Source organism: Eutrigla gurnardus (assembly GCF_963514095.1).
Source record: "Eutrigla gurnardus genome assembly, chromosome: 4".
Classification (NCBI taxonomy): Eukaryota; Metazoa; Chordata; class Actinopteri; order Perciformes; family Triglidae; genus Eutrigla; species Eutrigla gurnardus.
In genome coordinates, this window is record NC_139918.1 from 22,550,606 (window position 1) to 22,576,718 (window position 26,113).

Below are 26,113 nucleotides of genomic sequence, written 5' to 3' on the forward strand. Positions count from 1 at the left end.
TGTCAGGAATCATCCATATGAAAAAATATTTTTATATATTTATATATATATTTTTTGGTTATACAGTTGGTTATGCATATTCCTAAATAAAATTGTGTTTAATCAAACTACCACAAAGAAATTGTCATTGTAAATCTCAAGTTAGACAGGATACCAGCAGCACGTGTAAAGGTTGGTTTCTGTGGCTGTGAGCAAAATGTAATTAGCCTGCTGTGTGCTTTAATTCACACAGTTAAAAGAGAATATGAGGAACTGGTGTATCAGTATGGACCCACATTTAAATTTTGACCCAGGGTCCCTTAGCAGATTAATCCAGTCCAAGAGAAGAGGGACAAATATATCAGAAGTGGGAGCATTTCTTAATTATTAACACGTAATAACTTGCCTATAACATTGAACAGATACATCACTTTATTTGGCTTTGAGTGTTCCGTCTGCAAAAATAAAAGTGTGACTGTAATTATATTTTATAATTACCGAGTTATATTTCATAGGTGAGCGTTCAAAGCAAAAACCTTTTGGAAAAAAAAAATGTGCATCATGTAGTACAAAATATGACCAGGCAATAAGGTTAGAATCTTTTAATAAAAACTTTGGTATCATTGACATTCTGTCCAATAAAAATAGGCGTGGCCCCCAAAATGATGTCATGACAGGTGCTGACCATCTGCTTCTCCAGACTTTCAGAATGTAATGCAGGTTCCACCACTTTACCAGACGATATTCATGCCATTTAAATGTAGAAAGACAATTTCAATGCAAAATGAGATGAAGTTCAGTCTTAAAACTTCATTAAATTATGTGTGGAAAGGAAAAATAAAAGTCAGTGCTAGAGACAACCAAAATAATTTACATTACAATCTTGATTTCTGTCTGTATTGTGATTTTTCTTTTCCTGCGGTAAATATTACGGTTTATGAATTTATGCGTCTAGTCATGTGCATTTCTTTACTTCACTAGGTTGCAATAGGAATTTCATCAACAATCAAGTTAATATCTGAATGGCTAATTCTTATTCTCTGCAAATCTGAATGGCATTTTTTTTGCTTCAGGTTAACTGTGCAAGGGAATCTGCATATACAAGTAGATGTATAGATCAAGAAAACAGTGGATACCAGTGCCTCCTTATTCTCTGCAATTACAAAATGAGGAATGCACTTTGTAGGTGGAAAACCTTAGAATAAATCTAGCAGTTCAGGGGCAACAGCGTGATATCATGACCAAAAATAAAGAGCAACTAATCCCATTAACATCCTTTTGCCCCCAAATTGATTCGTGTCCAAATCTCAGGGAAAGGATGCACAGCAGCCACAATACCCCTGGAAAATATAGGACAGTTTCTAAAGGGCCGACAGACAAAATCTCTGGCCACACCTCCTCAAAGCTCATCTTTACGCTTTGCTTCGTTTTCCTCCATTTCTGAAAGTGCCGCCTCCATGTCATCTTTTGTTTCTTCCTCCTCATCAGTGTCTTCCTCCTCCTCCTCCTCCTCATCATCCCCATCATCATCAACTTCGGTGTCTTGTTCTTTGTTTTTCTCCTCTTCTTCCTTCCGTTTCAGGTCATCTTGCTCCTGTTTCATTTTCCGCTCTGGTTCCTGTGGGGAGAGTTTAGTCAAACCCTGTTGCTCAATCTATTCAGTATCTCACCGACCACGTTTGTGTGCCGTAATAACGACACAATATGGCTTAAAAAGAATAAGAGCATACCTTTGTCACACCCCATGTCTCCATTGTAATGTCTTCTGCTTCCTTCACATCGTCCGTGATCAGGAAGTTGTCAAAGATGGTACCAGATTTCACCTGACATAAATGGTAACAAATGTTAATCTCTATAGAGTAAGCATCAATACAGCAACATTACTATTCAAAGACGCTCTCTCTCTCACCTGCCACAGATCAAGACCGACAACAGAAATGCTGTCAAACTTGTAGATGTTTGAATCGGGACTGTATTCAGGATTGTCAATTTCAGGATGCACCCAGGCCCCTTTGTAGTCGGGGTTGTCAATCTGTTTGGGTTTCCATTCTCCCTGCAATACATAAGGTATTAATCAGTCAGCAAAGGCATTAGGAAGTTCATGTTACCCAATTCTCAATCAGAGGCAATCATGCATTGCATGGCTATGACTGCAACTTTAGTCTACCTTGTACTCTGGGTTCGGGATCATAGGTGGCTCCCACTCTCCATCCATATCCACATCCCAGTCTTCAGGCTTTTTGGCATCAGGGTCTGGAATGTTTTCAGCTTTGTCCCAGTCCTAAAAGAGGAAGAAATTAAATCATAACATGTTGCGTTTGGATGGGGTTGACTAACTTTATTACTTTATTATATTAGTAACTTATTCACCTCGGGCTTGGTGTCGTCAGCATCATCGATCTTGGCACGATCGTCCCAGTCCTCTGGCTTCTTAGCTTCAGGGTCCTTAATTTTCTTAGGTGGCAGGAGGTCCCAGTCCTCCTCCAGACTGCCAGATTCTACCTTCTCGTTATCAATTTTCACCTCATAGGTCTGGTCTGGATTCAGGATCAGCGTGTACATGTGGGTCAGCTCATCATCCTAGAAAAAAAAACAATTTATTTTATGATTAAGCCAGAGTTACAGAGGCAGTGCATGTCTGTATATTATAAAGACTACTAATTTAAAATGCAAGACTTACCTTGCACTTAATCTCTTTCTTGATGAGGTGATTCTTGCCCTTGTAATTGAAGATGACATGGACTTTCTTGGTGCTGTAGCCGCAAATATCAGGGCCTGGATAAAACACATTTAATTACTAGATGTTCCAAATCCTGTTATTGTAACCATTCAATCATAATTGGATATTACTATGAACCGTATTATTTACCAAACATGATGTAGTATGAGGAGTCTCCATGCATGTCGGTCTGATCCAAGTCAGCAGGGAAGACCTTCACGTAGCCACCCCCACAGTCGATCTTCTGCTCATGTTTAACTGTGAACTGAATGACCAAAGGCTTGCCCTCGTTGCTGAAGGGCTCGAAACGGGCAGAGGAAGCATAGAAACGAGCATCCTGGCTTGTTTGCAAACCTGAAAAAGTCCAAAATAATTTGGCAAATTAGAGAAAACACAAAATAGGTATTCTTTGGTTTAAAGTGTGAGAACTATTCCACAAAATAGAGACGCCACGGTTATTTACAATAGACTCGATTTAAGAATTGTTTGCATAAAAATGCTGTTGAGACTACGCCCGCATTGCCCTGAGAAGGCGTTAATCTGTTTGTTGATTACCTCAATAAATATCTGACCATTTAGACAATTAATATATTAATTCAGTATTCACAAGTGCCTTTGTATCGTTTTTTTAAGGCCAAGATGAACATAGCATGATCAACGCCAATGCAGTCATTCTTATCCAAAGCACGCTGTTAGTGTTTGAGAATAAGTGGATTAGAACACAAAACTTTACCTTTGTCTTTCTCAGCATCGCCATAGAAGTTTCCAGCCGTTAGTTTCCACTCCCCATAATCAGATTTGTGTTTGGAGTTCACCCAGCGGCTTCGCCATTCATCTAAAACAGAAAATGAAATTAACCAGTGAGTTTCCTTTTTAGAATTTCAACACTCTGAGCATCTCTTACAAATACATCGAGCTACTTCCCTAAAATTACATAAACCAACTGGCAATTCATTGACGTAAGTCTTTGTAATTGTCAAATTGGCTAAATGATTAGCAAAACGCAAAATATGTATACTGGAACTTAGGTGTCAATTGTATATAGGTTTGCTAGCTTTGAGGCCTTGCTAAAGTTACCGTTAGCCAGCTGCAAACAGTTAAAGTTAGGGAACTGAGAGGGGACGTACTTTACACTGAATTACCTATTCATAAATAAATAAAACACACTTGAAGATATGTCTTTCAAGAGAAACTGTCGATTGCATTTGTGACAACACGACGGCTAACAGTAAAGCTAACGTGAATTGAATTAACCTCATGCACAGCTAATGTAATGCCAAACTTACCACCGTCCGCAAACTCCTCCCGAAAGTAAACCTTTGCATGAACGCAGTAAACTGCTAATATCACCGCGACTATACCCAAGACTTTCATTTTGTCAGTCTCAGCTCAACTTTCCGCTGCTAACGACGTCCTTGCAGAGTATTGAATACCTTGCAGAAGAGGAAGAGAATATTTTAGAGTCGCTCCAGCGAACAGATGTATGCCTGTCATTGGACAACGAGACGGTGTGTCTCGACCAATGAGAGTAGACCACGAAACATATGTCCTTTCCACAGCCTGATCCGGGATCAGCGGTTGTTTTAATTATTTCGCCATTGTCATATTCGCCACATTCCTGTAGAGGGCGCCAATGTCATCTGTAGAAAACAAAACGATGGCCACCATACACTTTGACAAGAGGAGGAATCGTAAGTGCTCGCAATTAATTCACTTTACGGTGTGCGTTACGTCTCCTGTTGGAAACAGTAACTCGACAAGCAATGACGAGAAAGACAGAACTAGAGAACAAAATGATGTGGGTTTATTCACAAAGAATGAGGAGCAAACAGATGAACAGGTGGATGAGGGAAGTGAGGGTTGTGCCAAAGAAATAAAATAAATAGAACAAAACTGGGCCTGACTACCACTAAAACAAAGCAGCAGTGGTCGTTAGGCTGTGATCCAGGGCTACCTAGTCAAAACAATGAATAGGGCTTAAACTAATAGTGGACAACTAGCGTAATCAAATCTTCAAGCACCCCAAAAGTGAGGGAACGGCAAATTGAAAAAAAAGCAAACTGAAAGCTAGCAAGGAAGGTTGAGCTTGAAGCTACTGGTTTATTTCACCACGTCATCTCTGGCGCTAACGTCCAGAGCGCGTGCCATGCCAATGGTTGACGTTTAAACGATCATTTAAACGCTTTGTTGAGCTCTTAGATTCGGATAAAAAGTGAATTTTCGGTGGTCAAAAAAAGAAACACCAACGCGTCTTTTTCACTCGGAAACCAGAAACACCACTAACGGTAAAAAAAAAAAAAAAACGTCTCTACGATAGAGGTAATTTGACGGGTTTCATGCTAGCAAGCAAACGCTAGCTAGCTCTCTGTTTCATTTATCACAATGTCAGTTCTAAATTCAGGTTAATCAATTAACGTTAGTTAACGCTCACCCGGTAACGAAACAAATTTTATTAATGTTGGATTTTACCTTTATTTACACTGATATGTCATCACAACGGTAACGGTACGTGAAACTTTACCTTAGCTGAACATTTATCCGTGAATTAACGTTTTTTACGCTAGCCTACTGTGCGTTGTGGGTAAGCTAACCCTGTATTTCTTATAAATGTCAGCTGAATGGGAAAAACTGGCCTTTTTCTGTGGGGGGGAATATTTCAGCTTATTACCACCTTTTCAGGTCTTCATCATAGAGGTCACTGTGTGTATGTATTAGCTAGTTTGCAAGGTACACTGAACTAACTAGGCAACAGGAAACAAATTATCTTAGGAGAACGAATTTCACATTTTTCACATTTCATTACAATCCTGATCCACATTCCATACCCCTTAGTGATGCTAGTGCACCATAAAGTTGTTTGTCAACTGCCAACCAATAAGAATAAACTCATTCATCAGGCTCCAAACTGACTAATACAATTTTTTCTTTTACATATCAAATGTAGAGAGAATAACTGACTTTTGCAACAGCAAAGGAGGCGATATTGCGTGAGCTATTCATGATCGATAAACATGATCCAAAGACAAACAAGCATGGCTGTTAGGTCAAAAGGCATTTTAGTCCCTTTTCTGTGACAAGGGTTTAAGTGAATTTATGATAAATAAAATAAAGAGGGATTCAGACAATACTTTTATTTTTATAAATGAAACCAGACAGAAACCTTGTGTTTTTGGTTGAATGTCTTTCATGCCTCTGAACCATACTTTTCTTTGTTTTCTTGCTCAATAGCTAGCTGCTTTTGATCATTTCTTCATCAAAGGTGGTTGTAAAACTATTTCCTTTGTGTATCAGGAGGTTGAAGTCCCAGGAATGGGTAGGCATATCTGTATTGCATAATTTATTGTATTTGTCCCCATCCTAGTGAATATTCAAACTTAAGTACACCGAATCTATATCAACTGTACAGGTCCTTTTACTGTTTTTCCTCTCACCAAAAAAAAAAAAAAATGGATTTAATTTAATTTCAGAGTGTGGACGCTCATATTCTGAAACTACCAAAGGCGGGAAAATATTGAGGCTGTTTTTAGCCAATCTGTCTCAGACAAGCCTTACATGTATTTGCTGCCGTTTTACAAGGACTAGAGTGGACATTCGTCTGAATTCAGAAAACATACTTGAGGTAAGACAGTCTTTTTGTTTAGAGTGGTGTTTCTGTAATAGCAATGTGTGTATTGTTTTGTGTGAAAGGCACATTTTATTATTGAATTATTGTATTTTAACATACAAATAAAACAGTTGAATGCATGTGTCAGAATTATTTTAAATGTGCTAAAGGACGATCTGTCTTTCCCCTAAATGACACCAATGTATTATTTAGTGAGTTTAGCAGCCGAAGTGCACAGGATTAACTGTCAAATATTAAGCTAATCAGCATTCCCTATATTTATTTGGAAACACTGACAACGATCAGAATTTAAAACACATCTTTCATTAATAAGAAGGATGCTCTCTGCTGGTGACCATGTAAAAAGCACTTAGCTAGATTTGACTTTTTTTGTCTTTTTAATTTTCATAAAGTGAAGGACGGTATTGTCTTGATACTTTGTAGGAGATCTTCTTTTCAATGTCGATGCCAGAGAGGGCTTCCTGAAAGGAATAAGGAATGCCTACAGCTTTCTGCTACCAGATCTTGATGCAGGACAAAACTGGGGTGTCTTTGATAAGTCTAGACATGGAGAAAATATTAAAAAGGACTTCAAGTACTCCATGAAACGTTGTCTTAGCTCCTTAGATGGTAAGTCATTATTTTATTAAAGTTGTCAATTGCATTTTTTACCTTTCAACTTTGTGTTTAGAAGACATAACAGTAATATTTATTCACCATTTGTTTGGCAAGTCATACTTTATTGTTTTTAAATTGTGATTTGTTCCATTATCTTTAGAAATACAAAAGCACTTTCATCTTTACTGATGGTGACTGTGTGGATCTGAATCCAGAACTCGGCCTGTTCATCACTATGGCAGGATGCACAAATATGCAGGAATATTGCAAGAAGCACTAAATATACACTAAATAACATGTCACCATTTCATGTCTAGAACCCTGGGTATGCAGGTCGTCAGAAACGTCCTGAAAACCTGAAAGTACAATTCAGGATGGTGTTGATGATGGTACCAGACCGGCAGGTGGGTCAGGACTACTTTTGCTGGAAAGTAGTATGTTTCTTCTGCTCTCGTCTTAACACACAGTCCCTTCTCTGCTGTTGTCTTTGGCAGATCATCATGAGAGTCAAACTAGCCAGCTGTGGATTCAATGAGAATGTCCTCTTGGCCCAGAAATTCTTTGTTCTTTATAAACTGTGTGAAGAACAACTTAAAGAAACAGGTGAGAATTGTGTGGCTGATACTTTGAATTTTTATAGGTTTATTGATCTACTGACATGCAGCCCGTGCTATTTGTCAGGTCCACTATGACTTTGGTCTGAGGAATATCCTGTCTGTCTCTCGGGCCCGGCACACCTCAGAAGATAGGTAGGTAAAGTTGAAATGAGGTAGGGTCTGGGGAAGTTTGTTTGTGAAGCCATATGTGTGTGACATCCTGCATTGGTGCCATTGCTTGTAGCTGCTTGTAGCTAGCCAGGCTAGCTGTTGAATTGGTCGCTCAGCCATAGTGTTGTTAGTTTTTGTCTAATATGGGAAAGACGTACACAGTGGTTTTGTTTCGGCTACGTGGTGAGATGGCCGACCCTAACCTCGAGTTAGACAAGTGTAAGAAAGCTGATTTGTTTGCTCTTGCTGCACACTGAGGCATTTCTGTTTCAACCACCCTTCTCAAAGTGATGGTTCGGAGTAAAATGCACCCAAGGTCATTCCCACCATGACATCCAGCCAAATACCCCCTCAGAAGCATTTTTAGCGATGGTCAACATTGGTGAAGATGGGGCTATCAGCCGAATGCCTTAGTACTGGCGCGATGGTACATTGTGTATATCTCGTAAATTACCCCACTAATAATGCATGGAATGTTACCAAACTTCTGCAGTAGCACACATAGGATCTGTACTCAAACTCAACTCTACAAAATGAGGCATTTGAAAGTTTGTAAGTACACCAGGAGTTTATTTAAAAAAACACTTGCCTGATAGCTTCTATCCTCTGCTGCTAACGCTACCGCTGCATTGACGCCACTTCCGTGTTTACCCAGCTGTTTCCTTCAAGCGAGTTTCACGCTAGAGTATGAAAAAGTTTCACTGAATTTTTACAAAAATGCTTGTATTATCGCCGTAACGAGTTTGAAAGTGGGGTTGCAAAAAAAAAACTCACACCTGATAGCCTAACTAAATAAGATAAGATAGCAGCCTATAGCAGGGCTATTCAATTAGTTTTGAATGAGGGGCCGGTTGATGGAAATGATCCAAAATGAGGGGCCGGAAAAATATGTCTGGAAAATGATGAGCATCACATTAATAGCTACAGATACTGTAAAACACTACAACGACATATTGATCCCCCGCCGCTTTGCATTCGCACTGCTCCAGCCCAAACGGGCCTCGGCCCGATTGCCGGTTGTACATATGTCATCACATCGTTGGATGGAGACACACAGCCGCATTTTTATTATAAAAGTACCGGTCCAGTTCCGCTCACACCACGAGTCTGAAGAGTGCAACGGCTTATCAAAATACAGTGTCAACTTTCCGAGTTTTCAATGTAGAAAGCGACATGGTGGTGGTTCCGACAACTTTGTATGTTTGAAGACAGGTTCCCCTTTGCCTGTAAATCTCTGAAAGAAAGCTTATGGTTCCTCAGTGAAGCAAGGGTGAGGAACTGGTCTTCTTAGTGTGTTGTCTTCCTAGGACGGCCACTTCGTCGTCTGTCTTTGACTTCTCTCTGGAAATGGTACCAGGGCTGACACCAAATAACACCAGCTTCCGCTTGCCCTATTGCACGGGCCTTATCTTGAAGGGACAAACATGGCCTGTGTATGCTTGGAGCACACAAACTCAACAAAGTTGCAGGACCAATGCATACAAGTGCTGTCAATTAGGTGCCAATCAGGTGCCAGTCACACATCTATGACTGGCATACACCTGCCAGCACTTGAAGCTCAAAATGGGAGTAAATACCAAGAGAGGAATATTGCAGGGATTTTGGCACATTTTTTTTGGGCCACTACCCACACGGTTAGCGGTGTTTCTCATTCCCCAAAAATGTTTGGAAACTTTATTTTGGTTGATTATTCCTCCCCTTTAATAATACCAATTGGTATTATACGTTATATCGTTGGAAAGCCTGATTAGTCACCTTTACAACAAGGTACAACTTGTTAGGATCATGCATTCATGGTTTATTAAAACTCAAACACCTCTGATTAAGCCACTGTTTCAGTATCTTAACAATTTCCTACTCCGTATTTCACATCTACTTTATTAATGATAGAAGCATCTGACAGAAGCACCTTATTGTGGCAAAGTAAAATAAATATCTCTACAGACCTCTGTCCAAAAATAAATTGGAGCAGCTAATCCACCCATATTACTAGAGGGCAATTAGAACCTGAGGCCTTGTGGCCTCTGCAGCCTAGCAGGCGGGGCTTCTGACACCCCTGGTTGGGCCTGATGGAGTGGAGCTTCATCTGCCTAACGGCTTGGCAAAGGTCCACAGGCCTGGGCGAACACAACAGGCCTCCATCAGGCCAGCTCGCTCTGTCACAGCTTACATGGCCTATTGTACACCAGCGCTCATTAACGGCACTAAGTCATATTGGTGGTTCGCTAATGCATGTGTAGACAGAAAAACAAATTCCACATTCAAAGTGCTTCGACAGTGGTTCTACTTTATTCTGTTTAGCGTATGAAAAATCAAAGTCACATTCTCAAAACGCGAAAGGACTAGAAATTTGTTATGATATTGAAAACCGGTGAAAAAAAATATTTAAGAATAATAAACATCCTCACATATTTATTAATGTGTCTTCTCAAAATAATAAAACGGACCATGTGGTCTGTATATAAGTCTTCCTTATACTTCATTATGGCGTCCTTAGTACTCAGTAAATTAGGTAATGACAACACTAGCTTAATGACATTATTTTAGCAAGATAGTGGAAAACATTGCAAGTTTGTTTTTTTGTTGTTTTTCAAGAACCAGAGAAAAATTATTGTAGGAATATGAATTTTTGTTAGCTCAGCAGCACCTTTCTGCATAATAAACACACACATACAGTATAAAACACAGAAATAATATTCTCATGACCTAATTTCTCTGGGAAACATCTGTGTAATGTAATTTCCTTCTAGTTGTGGTCCAACAGTTACATCAAACTGTGCTACTTCCAAGGGGAAGAGAGGCTGCCAGCACCCATTGATTTTTTCACTCTTAATCTACCTGTCTTTAATTAATATTTTGTCAACAATGCAATGAGGAGGATCCCTCACTAAGATCATGATTAACATAGGGCATAATAAAAAAGTATCATTGATATGTTGTGCCATAACTGTAAATTAGTAATAATATATGTTCACGTTTGAGGGGAGGGGCGAGGGAAATCAGGTCTTGAAAAGGATTTTTCAGGGGCATCTGAGGCCATTCTGTCTATGGCTGAGAATCCGGGGTTAATCGCTTTAAAAGCAGTAATTAGGTGTTAAGAGGTGTGCTTGTCTGTTTAAATTAGCCTCTGAGCCAGATTATGCTCTGTGACTTCCGATAACCTCCCCCATCAAGGCTCACTGCTTTCAAAAAGGCCCATTTAATGATGAAAATAAAAACACACACATATTGCTTTTAAATATAATCAAAGTGGAAGAAGTGGTTTTGAAATACATATCTGAGCCCACTTACAAAGGAACCGAACTATACTAGAAAATGTTGGACAGTATCTACAATGTTCAGAAAAAATACTAGAAATTATGAAGAGAACTCATCCAAACAGACATACAGGGAGAAAAACATGTTCGAACCAACCAAATTCATACTAATATTGTCTAATTCTGAGGAAATACCAGCAAATTCCCAAAGCACAATGTAGTGTTTATTATACCTCATAAAGGTATCATCATTTCAGGGGAACAGGAAAGTTTTACACCCAGGTACACCCAGGTTCCACAAAAAAAAGACACCCTTCGATTCAGACCGCAAATATTGGTACCACATGGCTCTACTTAGCATCTCATATAGTATATTTCAGCTTGTGAACAGTGTTTCAAATATCAGTAATTTACTAAATTAATGTTGTAGTGTTAAAACATTCATGTTGATAATGTTGTCTAAATAAGAGTCCATTCCCAAAGGTTTTGAGCTTAATCTAAATAAATGCCCCTCAGAGGGCCTAAAACATTTTAAAGGAGTTTATGTTCAAGATATTTATTTGTGTCAGAGAAAGAAATGTCTGACTCCTTTGGTGTAATTTGTCCTCATCATGGGTGCATGAACAAGCACTGGAAGATCAGTTTGTAAACATTCACAGGAGCAGCTAAAAAAAATCCTTCCACAGTGACTCTTCAGATCACATGTGCTGCCAGGTTTTATCCATTGACTGAATATGCTCTTTGGCCTTCATCCTGAGGGCTGCGATGCTGGAACTCCTGTCGTCCTCCATTGGGTATTTATCATTGAAGCTGGGTGGGCACTGGTAGGGTGGAGGTCCCATCGGCTGCATACCTTGGACCATGACAGGTTGGGTGTTGAGGAAGCTGTGGCTTTGATAGGCAGGCTGTAGACCCTGCGGTGAACCCATGAACCCAGGGATGGTATGCATGGGAGTGGCACTGGAGATGGGCGACGTCAGCCAGGGATCTAGGGGCATCGAGTTGACCACTGGCCCCACGCTGGGAGGCATCGGAGGACGATTGAATGACAGCATGGGGGAATCATGGAGCTTCATGGTGCTAGTGTCCATCTTTTCTTGTCTTCTCCACTTGGCCCTTCGGTTCTGGAACCACACCTGGACCAAGAGAAATTAAATAAGATGAGATGGTGCAATGGGGCACTGAGACACAAGTCATTCATCAGAAAAATACAAACTCCTGCACAGATTGTGCTATGTATCTTCTGATACTACCACTAGGTGGTGCAGAAGTTGAAGACTTACAGATAAACTTTGGCATCCCTAATAATGAATTTGAAATCATTCAGCATTTTAGGCCTAACCAATACCATTACCATAGCCTTGTACCTACACCATAGTATACAATTATGATATCCCATAGTCCCTACCTGAACTCGAACCTCTGGCAAGTTAACCTTCATTGCCAACTCCTCACGGCTATAGACGTCTGGATAATGGGACTTCTCGAAAGCTCGCTCCAGCTCATGAAGCTGATAAGTGGTGAAGGTGGTCCGGTTTCTTCTGTGTTTCTTTTTACTGTGCTCTTCGTCTATACTAGGCTGTGGAGACCCTTCATCAATATCCCCTTCCTTCTGCAGGTTACTTATATCTTCATCACACTTGTCACTGGAGTAAAGGTCCGATTCTAAAATGAATGATAGGATACATTCAATTAGTACAGTATATACATTTTGTAGTATTTGCCATTTCTTTTGGTAATGTTTTCACCATTTAACAAACATAAAACCCACAGATGAACACATAAACAAATAGAAAATCTAAATTATAAAAAGAAATATAAAGGGAAAAATATACCTGCCCCTTATTCATACATTCAAACAATTTGGCTGAGTACAGCTGGCGCCGTAAGGACAGAGCAAAGTGGAGATAAAAAAAATAAAAAAAAGCAATTAAGGTACTTGGAGAGGTAGGACTACTGTCCATTTAAACCCATTAAACCAAACCTCTCAGCCAAACAGTCCATCATTTTAGGGACAATCCGTTTTGTGCACTACACTAGCTATAACTTCAAAGTCAAGAGTAAACGGCATGTTTACAGGAGTTTACACATCAAAGCCTTTTTGTTTTTCAAGGACGACAAGTCAGTTTTTCTTCAGTAATAATTGAATAATTCAAAAGATTTGACACCTCTAGGTAAATCTTTTTTCATAGCATTGATTCATAAAGTAAATTATCAAGTGAATTGAGTTGACTTAACTGTTTTTAATTGCTTTCTTATAATGAAGGAGTTTTATATACTTTGTTTGCTTTTGTCTAGTTTTAAGGAGAAAAAAAAGTACCCCGTATGTGTGATTGTTGATCATTTCAAGGTAGATGTAACATTTGAACATACAGGCTGATCAAAAAGTGAAATGTTAACTCTTCTCCTCATGATAAAACAGCTTATTGACTGATGCCCTTTATACAGTTGAGGGCTTATAAACAACAGGGGGTTGGCGAGTCCAAATGACATCGCGTCTTTCACTGAATTCATCCCTAGCTGTAATCCCATAGAAACAGATGCTACCAGTTAAACCTATGAGTCCCCGCCTCCTCTAATCTAACAAGGAACTTTAGCTGGCTAAACTATGACTAAACAGTCATAGTCCAGATTGTGCCTTCCAAGACATGGAGGTAGAGCAAGGGAGCCATGTGATCACCATAATTTGATCATACCAAATAGTTTCATGCAACATGGTCAACAGATCATTTGACGGTGATACCAGGCAGCAAAAGCTTTGCAATTCAGGTAGTTTGTGAAATTTAAAACGTGAATGTTTTAATGCAATGAATACAGAACGAGTTTGGTGATTGCTACTTAATACCTTTATGTTTTTCTGCTGAATAGAAGAAAAAACAGCACATCATTACCATCCCATTTAAATTGTGTTATTATTGACCATGGTATGGTGATCTCTCATTCAAAAGAAGGCAACAGAGTCACACTGTGGCTTTAGCATATGATAAAATTCTATTTTTACAAGTTACAGGCATGAATCACCCTCATAGAAGTGTGTAGTCTACCATATTAGTTATGTCTATGGAGAAAAATATAATTTTAACGCCACACCATCACCACAAGTGTAGTGAAAAAACATATGTTCATTTTAAATCTTGCAGATAGAGCTGAAGTTAAAAAACTTGATTAAAAAAATGTCCCCCGTGTCTTGCTTCGAAGCACTTAAACAATGGCAGTAAGTTTTGACATAGGTTGCAGCTATATCAGTATACCATTCATATTTTCACCTATTAAGCATAAATAACACTGATGCTTCCTTACACCCTACATATACAGAAACTAATTATCTCTAGGTTATTAAAAGTCTGTGGTTTTCTGGTGAGTCACCGCATGCCACCTTCCTGCATGGTACTGAGAGACGATATGAGTTTCAATTACATGTGTTCATTACTCTACAGCACCCTAAGTGTTCTGTTTTAGTATTTGTTAAATTGTCATTTTATTGATTTTTAAAATACTAAAATGTTTTTACTATGTCCATAGATTATTTAAACTTCCCTTAGCATACAGCAAGTGATTATGTTCATGACATTTTTAGGGTAATGTCTGTTTCAGGCTTTAATATGATTTTTTAGCATACAAGTACAAGTGAGTAAAGACTGAAGTTTCGCTGATTTGCAGTAGGTAGTGATTTCACTGGCTTCTTAAACTCCTATTTACAGCCAGACCCACAAGTATCTCCATACTTGCAAAAGACTGCTGTGTGGACAAGCATTGCTGTAATCCAAAGAAACGTATTTAAAATGTGGTCAACATCCTAATGTTACCAATGGTAACAAATAAGCCGGATTGAATGGACCTTTCTCTCAGTGGACATAGCGAGAAGAGGACAGGGGGAACTTGTTACATTCTTGGCTCTGCTCCATTTAGATGTACCATTAAACTAGCACAACACCAGGGCCCTGGTACTAAAGCACTTGACTGGGACGTAACAGTTATCAACATTAGCAGTTTAGAGGGATAAAGTTAAAAAGTAAAACAGAAACAAAACTTGTTCCAGGAAAATATGTATAAAATGAGGCGTAACACATTTCATATATTTCTTTGGTATACAGTAAAGGAGCATAACAAATTGCATCTTGGTATAAATTATTTTACTAACTTTAAGATTGATAATAGATGCAATAATATTTTAGAATAAGCAGACAGAGTGAAATGAACAATTTAATTATTTCTATTTTAGTTCCATTTCCTTTTTGGTGGAGTCAAGATATTTACACTCACTATTTAAAGTGATTTATCTTTATACTGAAGTCAAGGGAAGCTACTTGTTTATGCATATATCATATTGACATGAATAATGTCTAATGTTATGACTTTCTTTATCTCTCACTTTTTCAAACTGTAATTTCAAAATAATTATCAAAAGTGGTTAATAAAATGTGTCATTGAACTTTTGGTCCAATATATTTGGGGAGAGAGTCTCAAACGGTACAGTTCTACTTCTGCTAGTTGTACAGCTGAAGACGGTTGCTTTTCTGAAAAAACTAACCATGGTAGGAGGAATGTTGGGAGCTGTCACCCAATTCTGGAAGGTGCACATAGGGGTCAGATGGGACCTGCTTCTCAGGGTGCTCTGCGCTTTCTCCGTTGGCTTTTTGGCTGTCATCATCTACTGAATGCAGTATAGGGTCCTGGTCTTTAGTGAATCCCAGTATGACATCAATACTGTGGACCCTGCCTCCACTGCTTGACCCAGCAGCTTTTGCCATGTCATAGTTGTCTAGGCAACTATCGTCCACTATTCCCAGGGTATCCATTGACAAATGCATCCGAGCCTTTTTAGGCCCTTTCTTTCCTCTTTGTCAGAAAAAAAAAGAAAAATGCTACCAAGTGTGACAAAGCAGTGCAGTTGTTGTACAGAGTTGTTGTTCTTCTTCACATGCAATGGAGCAGATGTATGTGAAGCGTGAGGGTCATATGCTGAAGGATCACTTCAGTGATGTGGAATATTCACAAAAGCCAAAAGAAAACCTCACATCTTTGTCTGTAAGGGAACGAGAGAAAAAGAAACCTAACATTAGACATTATTCATGTCAATATGATATGTACATGAGCAAGCAGCTTCCCTTGTTTTTATTATTAAATAAATAACTTTAAATAGTAGTGTACATATCTTGACACGGTCTACACCAAAAACAAAACACAAAAAGGAACATAAACGAAAAAAAGGGAATCCATTATTTTTGTTTGGTTTGTAGTGGTGAGCAAAATGAATGTATTCCTCTCAAGTCTGATTCCCATCAGGTTTTACTCATATATTTTAAAATCTCAGCATTTGAAAATTTTTTACTTAAGTTTCTCAATTAATTTGGTATCAAATCTACCTGACATTTACGAACATCTTAAGAGGCACCAAAATCAGAGCTGCACTTGGAAAATATTTCTTTCTTGATAATAAATGGGCATTATAGAAAACCCATGAATTAATAGACACGATTGACAGAATGAAAATAAGGACTGATAAAGTGATCTTACCTTGTTTCAGATTGCTGCCACAAGCTACGCTACATGCATGCTGTCTTGGCGGAGTTGACAAATGACACTAACAATATCTGCTGCAGGCACTTGTTACTCCTAGTTAAGTCCTTGAAATCCCCTGAACACAAGTGAGCAAAGGATCTACCGTTGGAATCCTGTGCAACAAGCACATGTAATGTCTTTCTCCCTTGACAAAACTCTCCTTAACCACACAAGACACCAAAGCTTGCGGGGAATGGTAGTAAAACCAAAGGGTTTAAGAGGTTTATTAATTGGAATCCTTCCCCTTTAAGAATGACTGACAGTTGTTTTCTGGTCAAGTAATTGCTCCAAATGTGTCCTGCATTCAGACCACAGAGGGAGGCCATTGCTAATGAAGCTTCGACAAAACTTTCTTTCAAAAAATCTATTGTCTGAAAGATAATGGCTCATACTGAGCGTTTTCACTAATCCCTTCATTATAGACAATATAAGGGAGGAAAGACACAGAGATGGACTTTTAACTTGAATAGCTACACACTGTAAAGACTTGTATTAAAAAAAAGTTTCATTCAAGTAGGCCCTTAACTCTTTATAAGCAGCGTTGCTTTTGAAATAGCTGGCTTTAATGATAAAATGGGGGAAAAAACAAATATGCGAGTTGTGTGTGGTTCAAAGCAAATTTGATTACATTATATTTTGTGGAAGAAAAAGTATGAGCAATGTTAGACTGGTTCCGTATGTTGTCTTATTACAAAGAGTTACTAAATATAATACAAAACGAATAACTTGCACTGGATTGAGGTTCCGTCTACTTACAAGAGTTACAAAATATAACACAAAACTAATAACTTGCACTGAATAATCAACTGATTTATGATGATACATTTATCACAGGTACAGGGGGGACCACAGGGAACCAAAAAAAGATCATTATTTTAAAGTACTGTACAGGTCTAAAGACGCAAAGGTACAATCCTATCAAACTAACTTAATTAGTTTTAACATTTTTCAGTTGAGTATGTGAAATACAACCATATTGTTTACATGTGTCAAATAAATGTGTCACAAATAACATGACCCGTTTGAATAATCTCATTGCTTAGCGTCTGATCGTTCACAGCAGAATTGGGTTGGGGGCGTTTTTTTCCTGCGGCCTGCAGGTTTCTCTTCTGCCAGCTGGCACGACCAAAGCTGTGGCAGCTATAGTAGGTGTTGCAGAGATCAAGCCCATCCTTAATGAGCCTAAAGACTTCACTAGAGATTTCCTCTGACCTCACTCTTCCTATCTGAAGATATATTTAGTTCTTTGCACGGCATACATAAAAAATCCAGCATGGAAAATTAGATGGCAAGTATTTTGTCCAACATTGATTTTTCCTTATTTACTATGCAAAGTGTGCAAATTCTATATATTTTTTATCATGTAAAGCCCAAGTATTTTAAGATGAGTTTTCAAGGATTTATATATTATTGTGTACATATGCTGACAGATGCATACATTCTGCATTTCACTGTTTTGAAAGGAGGACGCCATCTTAACATGGACAGAAAATACAAAAGTGTTATCTACCAATACTCACGTATATCACACGTTTGTATTCACGTATTTTTTTAAATGGTACTAGCAGTGGGTGAAAGTTCTGCTTGCATTCCGAGGAACAGTGTGTGGGCAAAGATTAATAAGAGATGTATTGAAGACCCTATAAGGGTGTCCAGCCGCGTTTCCATCATCCTCTAGGAGTCGGGGAGAAGCGCAGAAACTTAGCACTTGTCTGCACGATCTGGACGTGCCTAAGCGGCTGAGGAATTTTAAACGCTAACAAGTTTAAAGCCATCTGGCAACTTTGGGCTGCATTGCCAATGCGTTCTGTGAGCAGAATGGCTGTGGGTTAAGTGGCTTTAGCTGAGCACCTTTTCTTTGTTGTCAAGGTTGTTTTACAAAAAAGGCAGAGACCGCAAAGCTCATTACTTTTGCCTGTGAACAACGAGCTTTGCCACTACGTGAATAAAATAATAAACTAAAGATGTCCCTGCGGCAATGATTTGCCATGAAGTAGGTTGTAGTCATATGTTTTGCCTGTGGAATGTTTTTCTCTCTATTTTTCAATACATGCAGAAATGTAAAAGAGCAGGCAAATGTTATTTATTCATTTTTAAGGAATTATTATATGTATGCAGTTTTTAATGAGTGGTGGATTTGGTTTTATGTTGTTTTCATCATGTCAAATATTTTGCACCAGCATTTCAAAAATATTCCTCATTCAAGGCAAAACCTTGAAAGGAGCATTAATTGCCTTAGTGAGCTGATACCATAAGACACTCAATGGACTTAGATGACGGTAATCAGTCCCATTAATAAGTGATTCAAGTGAGACGATTCATTGCTAGTGATTCAGTTGTCAAGACTTTTAGGATGCACTCAATGCATTTGTCAGAAAGGTTTGAGCTGTCACATTAATTTTTAAGATCAATATTGAATATTAACAGTCTTATCATTTACATTTCGGCCATTTAGCAGACGCTTTTATACAAAGCGACTTACAAGAAGTATTTGTTGGAAGATAGTGCAACAGTTTATCACTCTCAGTAAGTTATATTCATATAAAAATATCCGCTGGTATTTTTCAAGTTGATTTTCATTGTACACTTTCTAAAATCCCACTTAATAGTTAGTATACTGTCAATTGTCAGTGTTAGGATAATGCATTAATCAGTGAAAATCCAAGGACCACTGAACTCCAAATAAAGACTTTGCGAACCTCATAAGGAAATTGTACATAATTTTGTTGCAGAAATCCTGTGTTACAAACGAGGTCAGTTTAAAAGATAGGCAGATGGGGCCTGATAAAAAGATGCCATCAAGATGCATTGTGGGAGATGTAGGATCCTGAGTTTTTTTTGAAGGTCAACCCATACGAGGGCCAAAAAGACTGAATTTATGAGCTTCTGTTGCTTTGCTTTCAACAATTGTATTTATTTTTTGGTCTGTTGTGAGTTATCCAACTTCAAGCAAGTGTCAAAATAAAACTGGAGGGCCTCTTTAGATTGCAGGGAACATATCAGGTGAACATTTTTAACAGTTGTAATTTATAACAATGATGGATCGGTTCCGTTTAAGTGTTTTATTGCACCAGCATGTCGAATGCATTCAGGTTTGAAATGTCATATCTACTGTACATCAGTCTAAACATGCTAAGTGCTGTGCCACTGTGGACAGATAATGTTAAACACATTCTTCAAACTAATTTAAACATGTCTGATTTATTGTTTGGCCCACCTCATGGCTAATATTGATATGACACTGCTGTGATTACCACCCAAGTTGTAGGCAAGGGAAATTGATAATCATTTTATCACATTAATATATTAAAGCTGTCCCTCTTTGCTTGTTTTCCCATTATCCTAATTGAGTACAAATTGGTTAAGAGGGTGCAGCATGGCTATCAAGCTCCTTAGTTTTATCAGATGACAATTTAAGCCCAGAGATCCTATTAGCAAGAAAGCGGCTAATGTTCCAAGGCGCTGTGTCAGCTTACAGGGGGAAAGGGGGATGGTGAGCAGCAGGGGGATGACAGGAAGATGATGGAAAGGGAGGGTAAAAAGCTAAGAGACTGGTAATGTGATCAGCTTGAGCTGAAATGTTAAGGAAACGCTGTCAAATCTTGTACAATCATAGACGTGTTCGTTTATGATCATTTTTGAGCCAGTTACTAAAAATATATTTTAAGGACTTAAAACTGGTATTCATTGCTACAGTAGTAGTCCATGCCGGCAGTCCATCTTCTTCACGTTCCTCTGTAATAATAAGACCGTCTTCCTCTTTTTCTTCTTTACTGTGCCACCTTTTTATTGATCATTTGAACTGCTACGTCTTTAAGAGAGAAAAACAAACATTTGAGCAAATGAAGAGAGGGACTGGCGTTAGTGAGAACAAAGACGTGAATCAGAAGAAAAAAACATATTCCTGACACTTCCACACTTTACAAAACCAGTGGGAAGATTCTGGATTTTGAATGAATGCTATCCAAATGCTTTTTGCTGACACCCAGAAGAGTCGTCACAAAATAAGTAGAAAAGAGAAAAAACTGAGGACAGTGTCTGCATTTTCAGTGCCTTTTACAACGCCTCAGATCAGACAGGAGAAGTGTGGACTTTCAATATAAATAAAAGTGCCATTAGTTGCCATTATTATTATTATTACAGCATCTTGAGATACAATTTATTTTGGTGCAAAGAAATGGTGGTAGAATGGAGTTTCAACAAATGTGTACACTTAGCAGTGATTCGTTGGCTCCTTAAATCTGGAAATTGATTTTTTCCTCTCAGCCTTCTTTGCATAATAAGACGGTCAATATCAGAAACTAGAAAGTCAGTTGTGTGGCATAGTCACACAATAAGAACAAATAAAATGCAACTGAAATGTATTGCAAAATGCCATTCATTAGCAAAATTATATTTAAAAGTATAACTCGATACAAGAGAAATGGAAATGTGATTACTCTTCAGCTAAATTGTTATTTTTTACAATAAATCAATTTGACATTTGAATGCGTCCTGTATCTGTCCCATATCTAAGATGCCTAAGCTCACATGATGTGGCCTAGCATACGGACAGCGCATTAAAAGGTTAAAGGGTAGACAAAAAAGCAGGTGGCTTTGAGTAAAGCTTTCCTTACAGGTTGTTGTCTCAGCAGCAGCAGTGCCACATTACAGTAATGTTGTTAACAGGGGGAAACTGTTCATCACTGTCCTGATCAGAGTCAATGAGATACTATTAAAATCATCTTGTTAACCCAATCAACTACTTACATTGCACCGTTTTGATTTGGTTAAGAAAGCTTTATACTGTACTTGTCCTCATCTACTGTACTGTGGCTTCACCTGAACAAGTAAGGATGGCATTCTTCTCTTTTTATGATCCAACGTCATCCTTGTTTTTATTGACGAAGCTACAAGGGATCACACAATTGTGTGAACCACAAAGTCCTTTTGTCAAAACTCGTATTTTAATTTCTCTGGGGATGCCATCAAATGGATGAAATCATATTTAACTGACAGAAAACAAAGGACACGCATTAATAACACTCAGTCTACATACCTAAGCTCTAAAATAAGTGTCCCTCAAGGATCCATACTGGGCCCCATTCTGTTCAGTCATGATCAGCCCACAGTTCGTCGATCAGTGCACATACAAATGTATGCAGATGACACTGTCCTGCACACGGGCAATGTATCCAACTGGCTAATTAATTAATGTTTACACCTGAACATAAGCAAAAGTGTTTGTATGTATTTTTCAAGACAATCTACTGTGTCTCATGACCCTGATGTCCTAGTTAAGCAAGAGAAGTTCAGAGTGGTGCCTGACTTTAAATATTTGGGAATCATCCTAGACTCACAACTCTCATTTCAAAAGCATGAAAAAAGGTGGCCAATACTATCAAATTTAACCTTGCAAATTTTAAGCATATAACACCATATTTGCCAATGAAGGCTGCAAAGCTCTTCTTGTATCCAATGATCTTCTCTCATTTTTCTTACTGCTTAACTAGCTGGTCGCAAGCTAACAAAACAACTTTTCAACCAATTGAGTCCCTCTATAAGCAAGCTTTAAAAACACTTGACCGTAAGGCCAATAGTTATCATCATTGCCTCATAGTGAAAAGCATGTGTTTAACTTTGAAAACTTTAGACATTCCTCTGATACCTGTCTCATTTTTAAGGTACTTTGTGGGCTTGCTCCACCCCTACTGCGCTAGTTCATAAAACAGAAAGATAATGTCAATAGAGTAACCAGAGCAACCACCAGAGCGGTGCAGTACAGAAAAGATTGGACACAGCCTTCTCAATCAGCCACCAATTATTGGAATAGTCTGCCCAATGAATTAAGGGAGTGTAATAGTTAATTTTTAAAAACAAACTCAAAATCTGGATTAGGGAAAATGACATTTGTAACCACATACCAAATGTTTAAATACATGAACATACTTTTCTTTTCTTTCTCTCTTTATTCGTACTGTACCTTTTACTGCGTGTTGTTATTGATGTGGAGGGTGTAGTGTGAGGCATGCAATGTCTTCGTCTTTGTTTATGTCTTTTAATTATTGTTTTACTCTTTATCAGTTTTTGAATTTTAGGGTGCCTTTAAGATCTGGCTAGAGAAAACAGCTAGAAATTAGCATTTGCAGTTAACTGACTTATTTACAGCAATCAACTTGTCTGTTAATCAATGAGCATCGTCTCTATCAACTAAATAAATAAATGAAATTAAATTGTTTTGTTCAAGGTTAGGGTAACGTTTTTTCTTTAACTTTCTTTAAGTTAGAAAAAAGGCAAATACAATTAACATTTGAGTCAGACTGTGTTAACTAAGCCAGCATGAATAACAGACATTTGTTTTCATTAACATTTTCTGTTTAAAAGAAACAGTAGGCTTTGTCTAACTTAATTAAAGCGGAAGAGAAGCTGTTCGCCTTCTCAATCCAGATTTGGCTGTCTGGCCTGGAAAACCTAAACCAACGTCATTTGTGCTTGCAGCCCACTTCTTTTAGCGTACCTGCAGTAATCTTGTCATCTTTAAGAGCAGTCTCCATAGTGATACTAGGTTTGAACCATGTCTATTTAAGGGTGGTCTGCGCAGGCCCTGACCCTCTTTTAATAAGATTAGCTTCACCAAGAGCTGCAGCTTGGCACAGACCAACGGTAACTTGATGTCTTGGCCAGGTCCTTCGCCTCATTACCTTACACTGCCGTGTCATCTATACACAAAGATGATCTTCAGATTTACTGTAGCTGTGACTCAGCCACAGACCTAGATACTGGCTATTGCGTAGAAACAAAATGAGGATTTGTATCTTATCCTTAATATCTTAATCAAGTAATCTGTTGTTTTGACAGTCAGGCCCTAGTTTTCTTTCATTTAGCTCACTTGTGAAATATTAAAGAAAGCAACCTGATGTGTTTTTTATTTACACTCAAACCATATGTAGACAATAGTTTTGATAAAATTCAACCACAATTTTAAATTATTAAACACCGTATGCCACTTGACTTAAAAGAGACAACTGACAAGTCTCATCAGGCTGCGACACTTTCAATTGGACAATGAGACCTTAACTTCATTACAGTTGGCCTTTTTACTTAATTGAAGATAATTGAAAGCATATTACTTGGGATTGCAAGGTGATTAAATAATTATTGTTTTAAGGCACACTGGCTAAGAGACCTTTATAATATTGGCTTCTTGAAAACGAGCCCTGATGAGTTATTACACACAGAGCCTAATCTGCTTCTCTGGCTAATTTGAGCCCCGAGGAAATAAACCCCTACGTAAAGCTACCTAGTAAGCCTTGGTCGCATCCGTTGATGTCACACATAGCCACACAAGGCGAGCAAGTTCAAACTGCTTAGGTCACGTCCACACACGTATACGCATTATAATGAATTGAAATCATCTTCACCTATTGGCACTTTTGTGTTGACATGTCAAGGCGCGGTTGTAATTTGATAATGTGAATTATGCTCCCATTGTATTAAGTGTGTCACAGCTATTCCAGTGCGCCACCATGCACCCACATAAATGGAAAATGGTCATAATTCATGGAATTTATTACACCTGCGTTTTTCATGTGATAACATGTCAAAAAGGCTGCAATGAAAAAGGCCTGTTGTGTTTGTTATAACCTTGGATTAATCAACTATTACTTTATTGACACACCACGCGCTGTAATAGATTGTATCTGACTTGTCACAGGGTTGTGCTGTACTCCACTTAATTGCCTATTGAGCACTGAGGATACTTCATTTATGGTAATTTGTGGCAAACATATCCAATCAGGACAGATATGTATTATGTATGCCAGATTGCAAAGAATATGACTGGATGGAAATGCAGCTCTATCTAAACATAGGCATTTGGAAATGCTTTTTAGTCACAAATGCTTAAGCTGAGTCCAAAACAAATCAAAGGCTATGCACGGTCAAGTCTGATTTAAGAGTGAGTTCAAATCGGCTGGAGACTAATTGAAGACTAATTGAAGACTGCTGTTGACTGCGTTTTTCTTAAAAGGTGTGTCACCCAACCTGTCTAAACTATTCTTTAATCATTTTTTATAACAGGTGGCATTTTATTAATACACGTTTCTCCTCATTGGTACATATTTATGTATACCAATACTGTGTCATTCCATTTTTGTTTTGTTTACCTGTGATATCTGTCTCGAGTGAAATTAGAGCCTACTTTTAAGTAGAACTAATCACACCTGCTAATCCCTGTTTAATTAATATATAGGTCATATTTTTTTCTTCACCCTGTTCCAGTCTATTCAATACTTCAGTATGAAACAATGATGCATTCATTATGCAAATTTTTCTATAAAATAATACAGCTCAGTATTATCTATTGCTTCCAGGGACACACTAAAACATTAAGACATTTTAACATGTTATTTAAGATCCTTGATATTTGTGCATACTCCACACAAAGCACATTGAGCATCTAAAGCATCATATCATATAAATGTTTTTATGCACTGACTGTAGTCACTCTATAATATAATATATAATATAATATAAGCATTTCTTCTTACTCACTTTTTTCCCACCAGCTGCTTCAGGTAGTCCTCAATCTTGATGCTGGACATGCCTTTGGACTTTTGCGTGTCCTTCTCTTCTGCTCCTGGTTTACTTTCCTCTTCATCACCACAGCTCAGTTTAAATAGATATTATTGTGTCCTACAGTGCGAGGAGGGAATGGAAGCCAAGGAATTATGAAAGGGGGATGGGTAATGCTAAAACCAAAACGTATTGACAACAACTAATTATTACCAACGGCTGAGATACTGATCAAACTTCCCAAAACCTTAACCATGGCTATTGTGTGTCGAGATGTCTGTATCAATAAGTGGTGGCTGGAGTATAACCGCTAAAGAGCTTAGCTCATAATTGGAAGCCTGCAGACAATGGAAAGTATTTACCTTGGTGCAGCAGGATATACTGTAGGCCACTGCTGTCTTATCTCACCAGCTACTAATTATTAAAGTAGACATGGGATGATGTTGTAACAAACACAGATAAAAGCAGGTACAAATATATCCCATAATGCAATGATAACATGCATTTCTAAATTTTATATAAAAAAGTTACTATGTAATTATTACAAGTTATCAACTCGATTTTACAGTTCTCAGTGCGTGAAGGAGACACATATCAATTGAAATTTAGTACAAGCTTCATGCTTTAAGGCTGAATTAAACGATAACCATTTGCATATAAAGGCGGAGAGACAAAGTTGATGATTAATGTAGTAAGTCATGGTGGTGAAGAACGTATTAATCACTACAACTGTGGTGACTGGACTTCATGCATTAGATTGCTCAAGGACTAGCATTTTAAAGGTAATCTTTTTTCCATCTGACTAAGGAGAATATCATTAAATACATCTCAAAGTACTTATTACTTCCATGGATAACAGGTTGTTATGTAATGATATTTCTATTCAAACTATAATCCCTGATTTTATGTTGCATATTCTAGTTTATTTTGGATAAACTTTTAAAATCTATTAGGATTATCTGTTTTTTTTCTGGAATTGCCTTAGTTATTCTTATCCAACCAGGGAAAGCATCCAGGACTGCCTCAGCACCCTCTAGTGGCAATGAAGAGGCTG

At 38.1% G+C, this 26,113-nt stretch overlaps 2 protein-coding genes across 3 annotated transcripts; both read right to left on the minus strand.

Annotated features, from left to right (window-relative positions):
• Positions 1-566: 566 nt before the first annotated feature.
• calr3b (calreticulin 3b) lies at positions 567-4,198 on the minus strand. The gene is made up of 9 exons (XM_084008301.1): positions 3,985-4,198; positions 3,432-3,533; positions 2,849-3,052; positions 2,660-2,754; positions 2,350-2,559; positions 2,147-2,260; positions 1,889-2,032; positions 1,710-1,802; positions 567-1,597 (listed from the first exon to the last, which is right to left on the minus strand). The coding sequence occupies exons 1-9, from the start codon at positions 4,070-4,072 to the stop codon at positions 1,379-1,381; spliced, it is 1,269 nt and encodes a 422-aa protein (XP_083864427.1). The 5' UTR covers positions 4,073-4,198; the 3' UTR covers positions 567-1,378.
• A 6,058-nt stretch (positions 4,199-10,256) lies between these two features.
• Positions 10,257-25,378, minus strand: LOC311013056 (retinal homeobox protein Rx2-like). Of its 2 annotated transcripts, none has more exons than XM_084008954.1 (4): positions 25,039-25,378; positions 15,476-15,970; positions 12,353-12,609; positions 10,257-12,080 (listed from the first exon to the last, which is right to left on the minus strand). In XM_084008954.1, the coding sequence occupies exons 2-4, from the start codon at positions 15,753-15,755 to the stop codon at positions 11,643-11,645; spliced, it is 975 nt and encodes a 324-aa protein (XP_083865080.1). In that variant the 5' UTR covers positions 15,756-15,970; positions 25,039-25,378; the 3' UTR covers positions 10,257-11,642. The 2 variants fall into 2 exon arrangements, with proteins under 2 accessions (XP_083865080.1, XP_083865079.1); XM_084008953.1 differs by lacking the exon at positions 25,039-25,378 and adding an exon at positions 16,462-16,545.
• Positions 25,379-26,113: the final 735 nt, after the last annotated feature.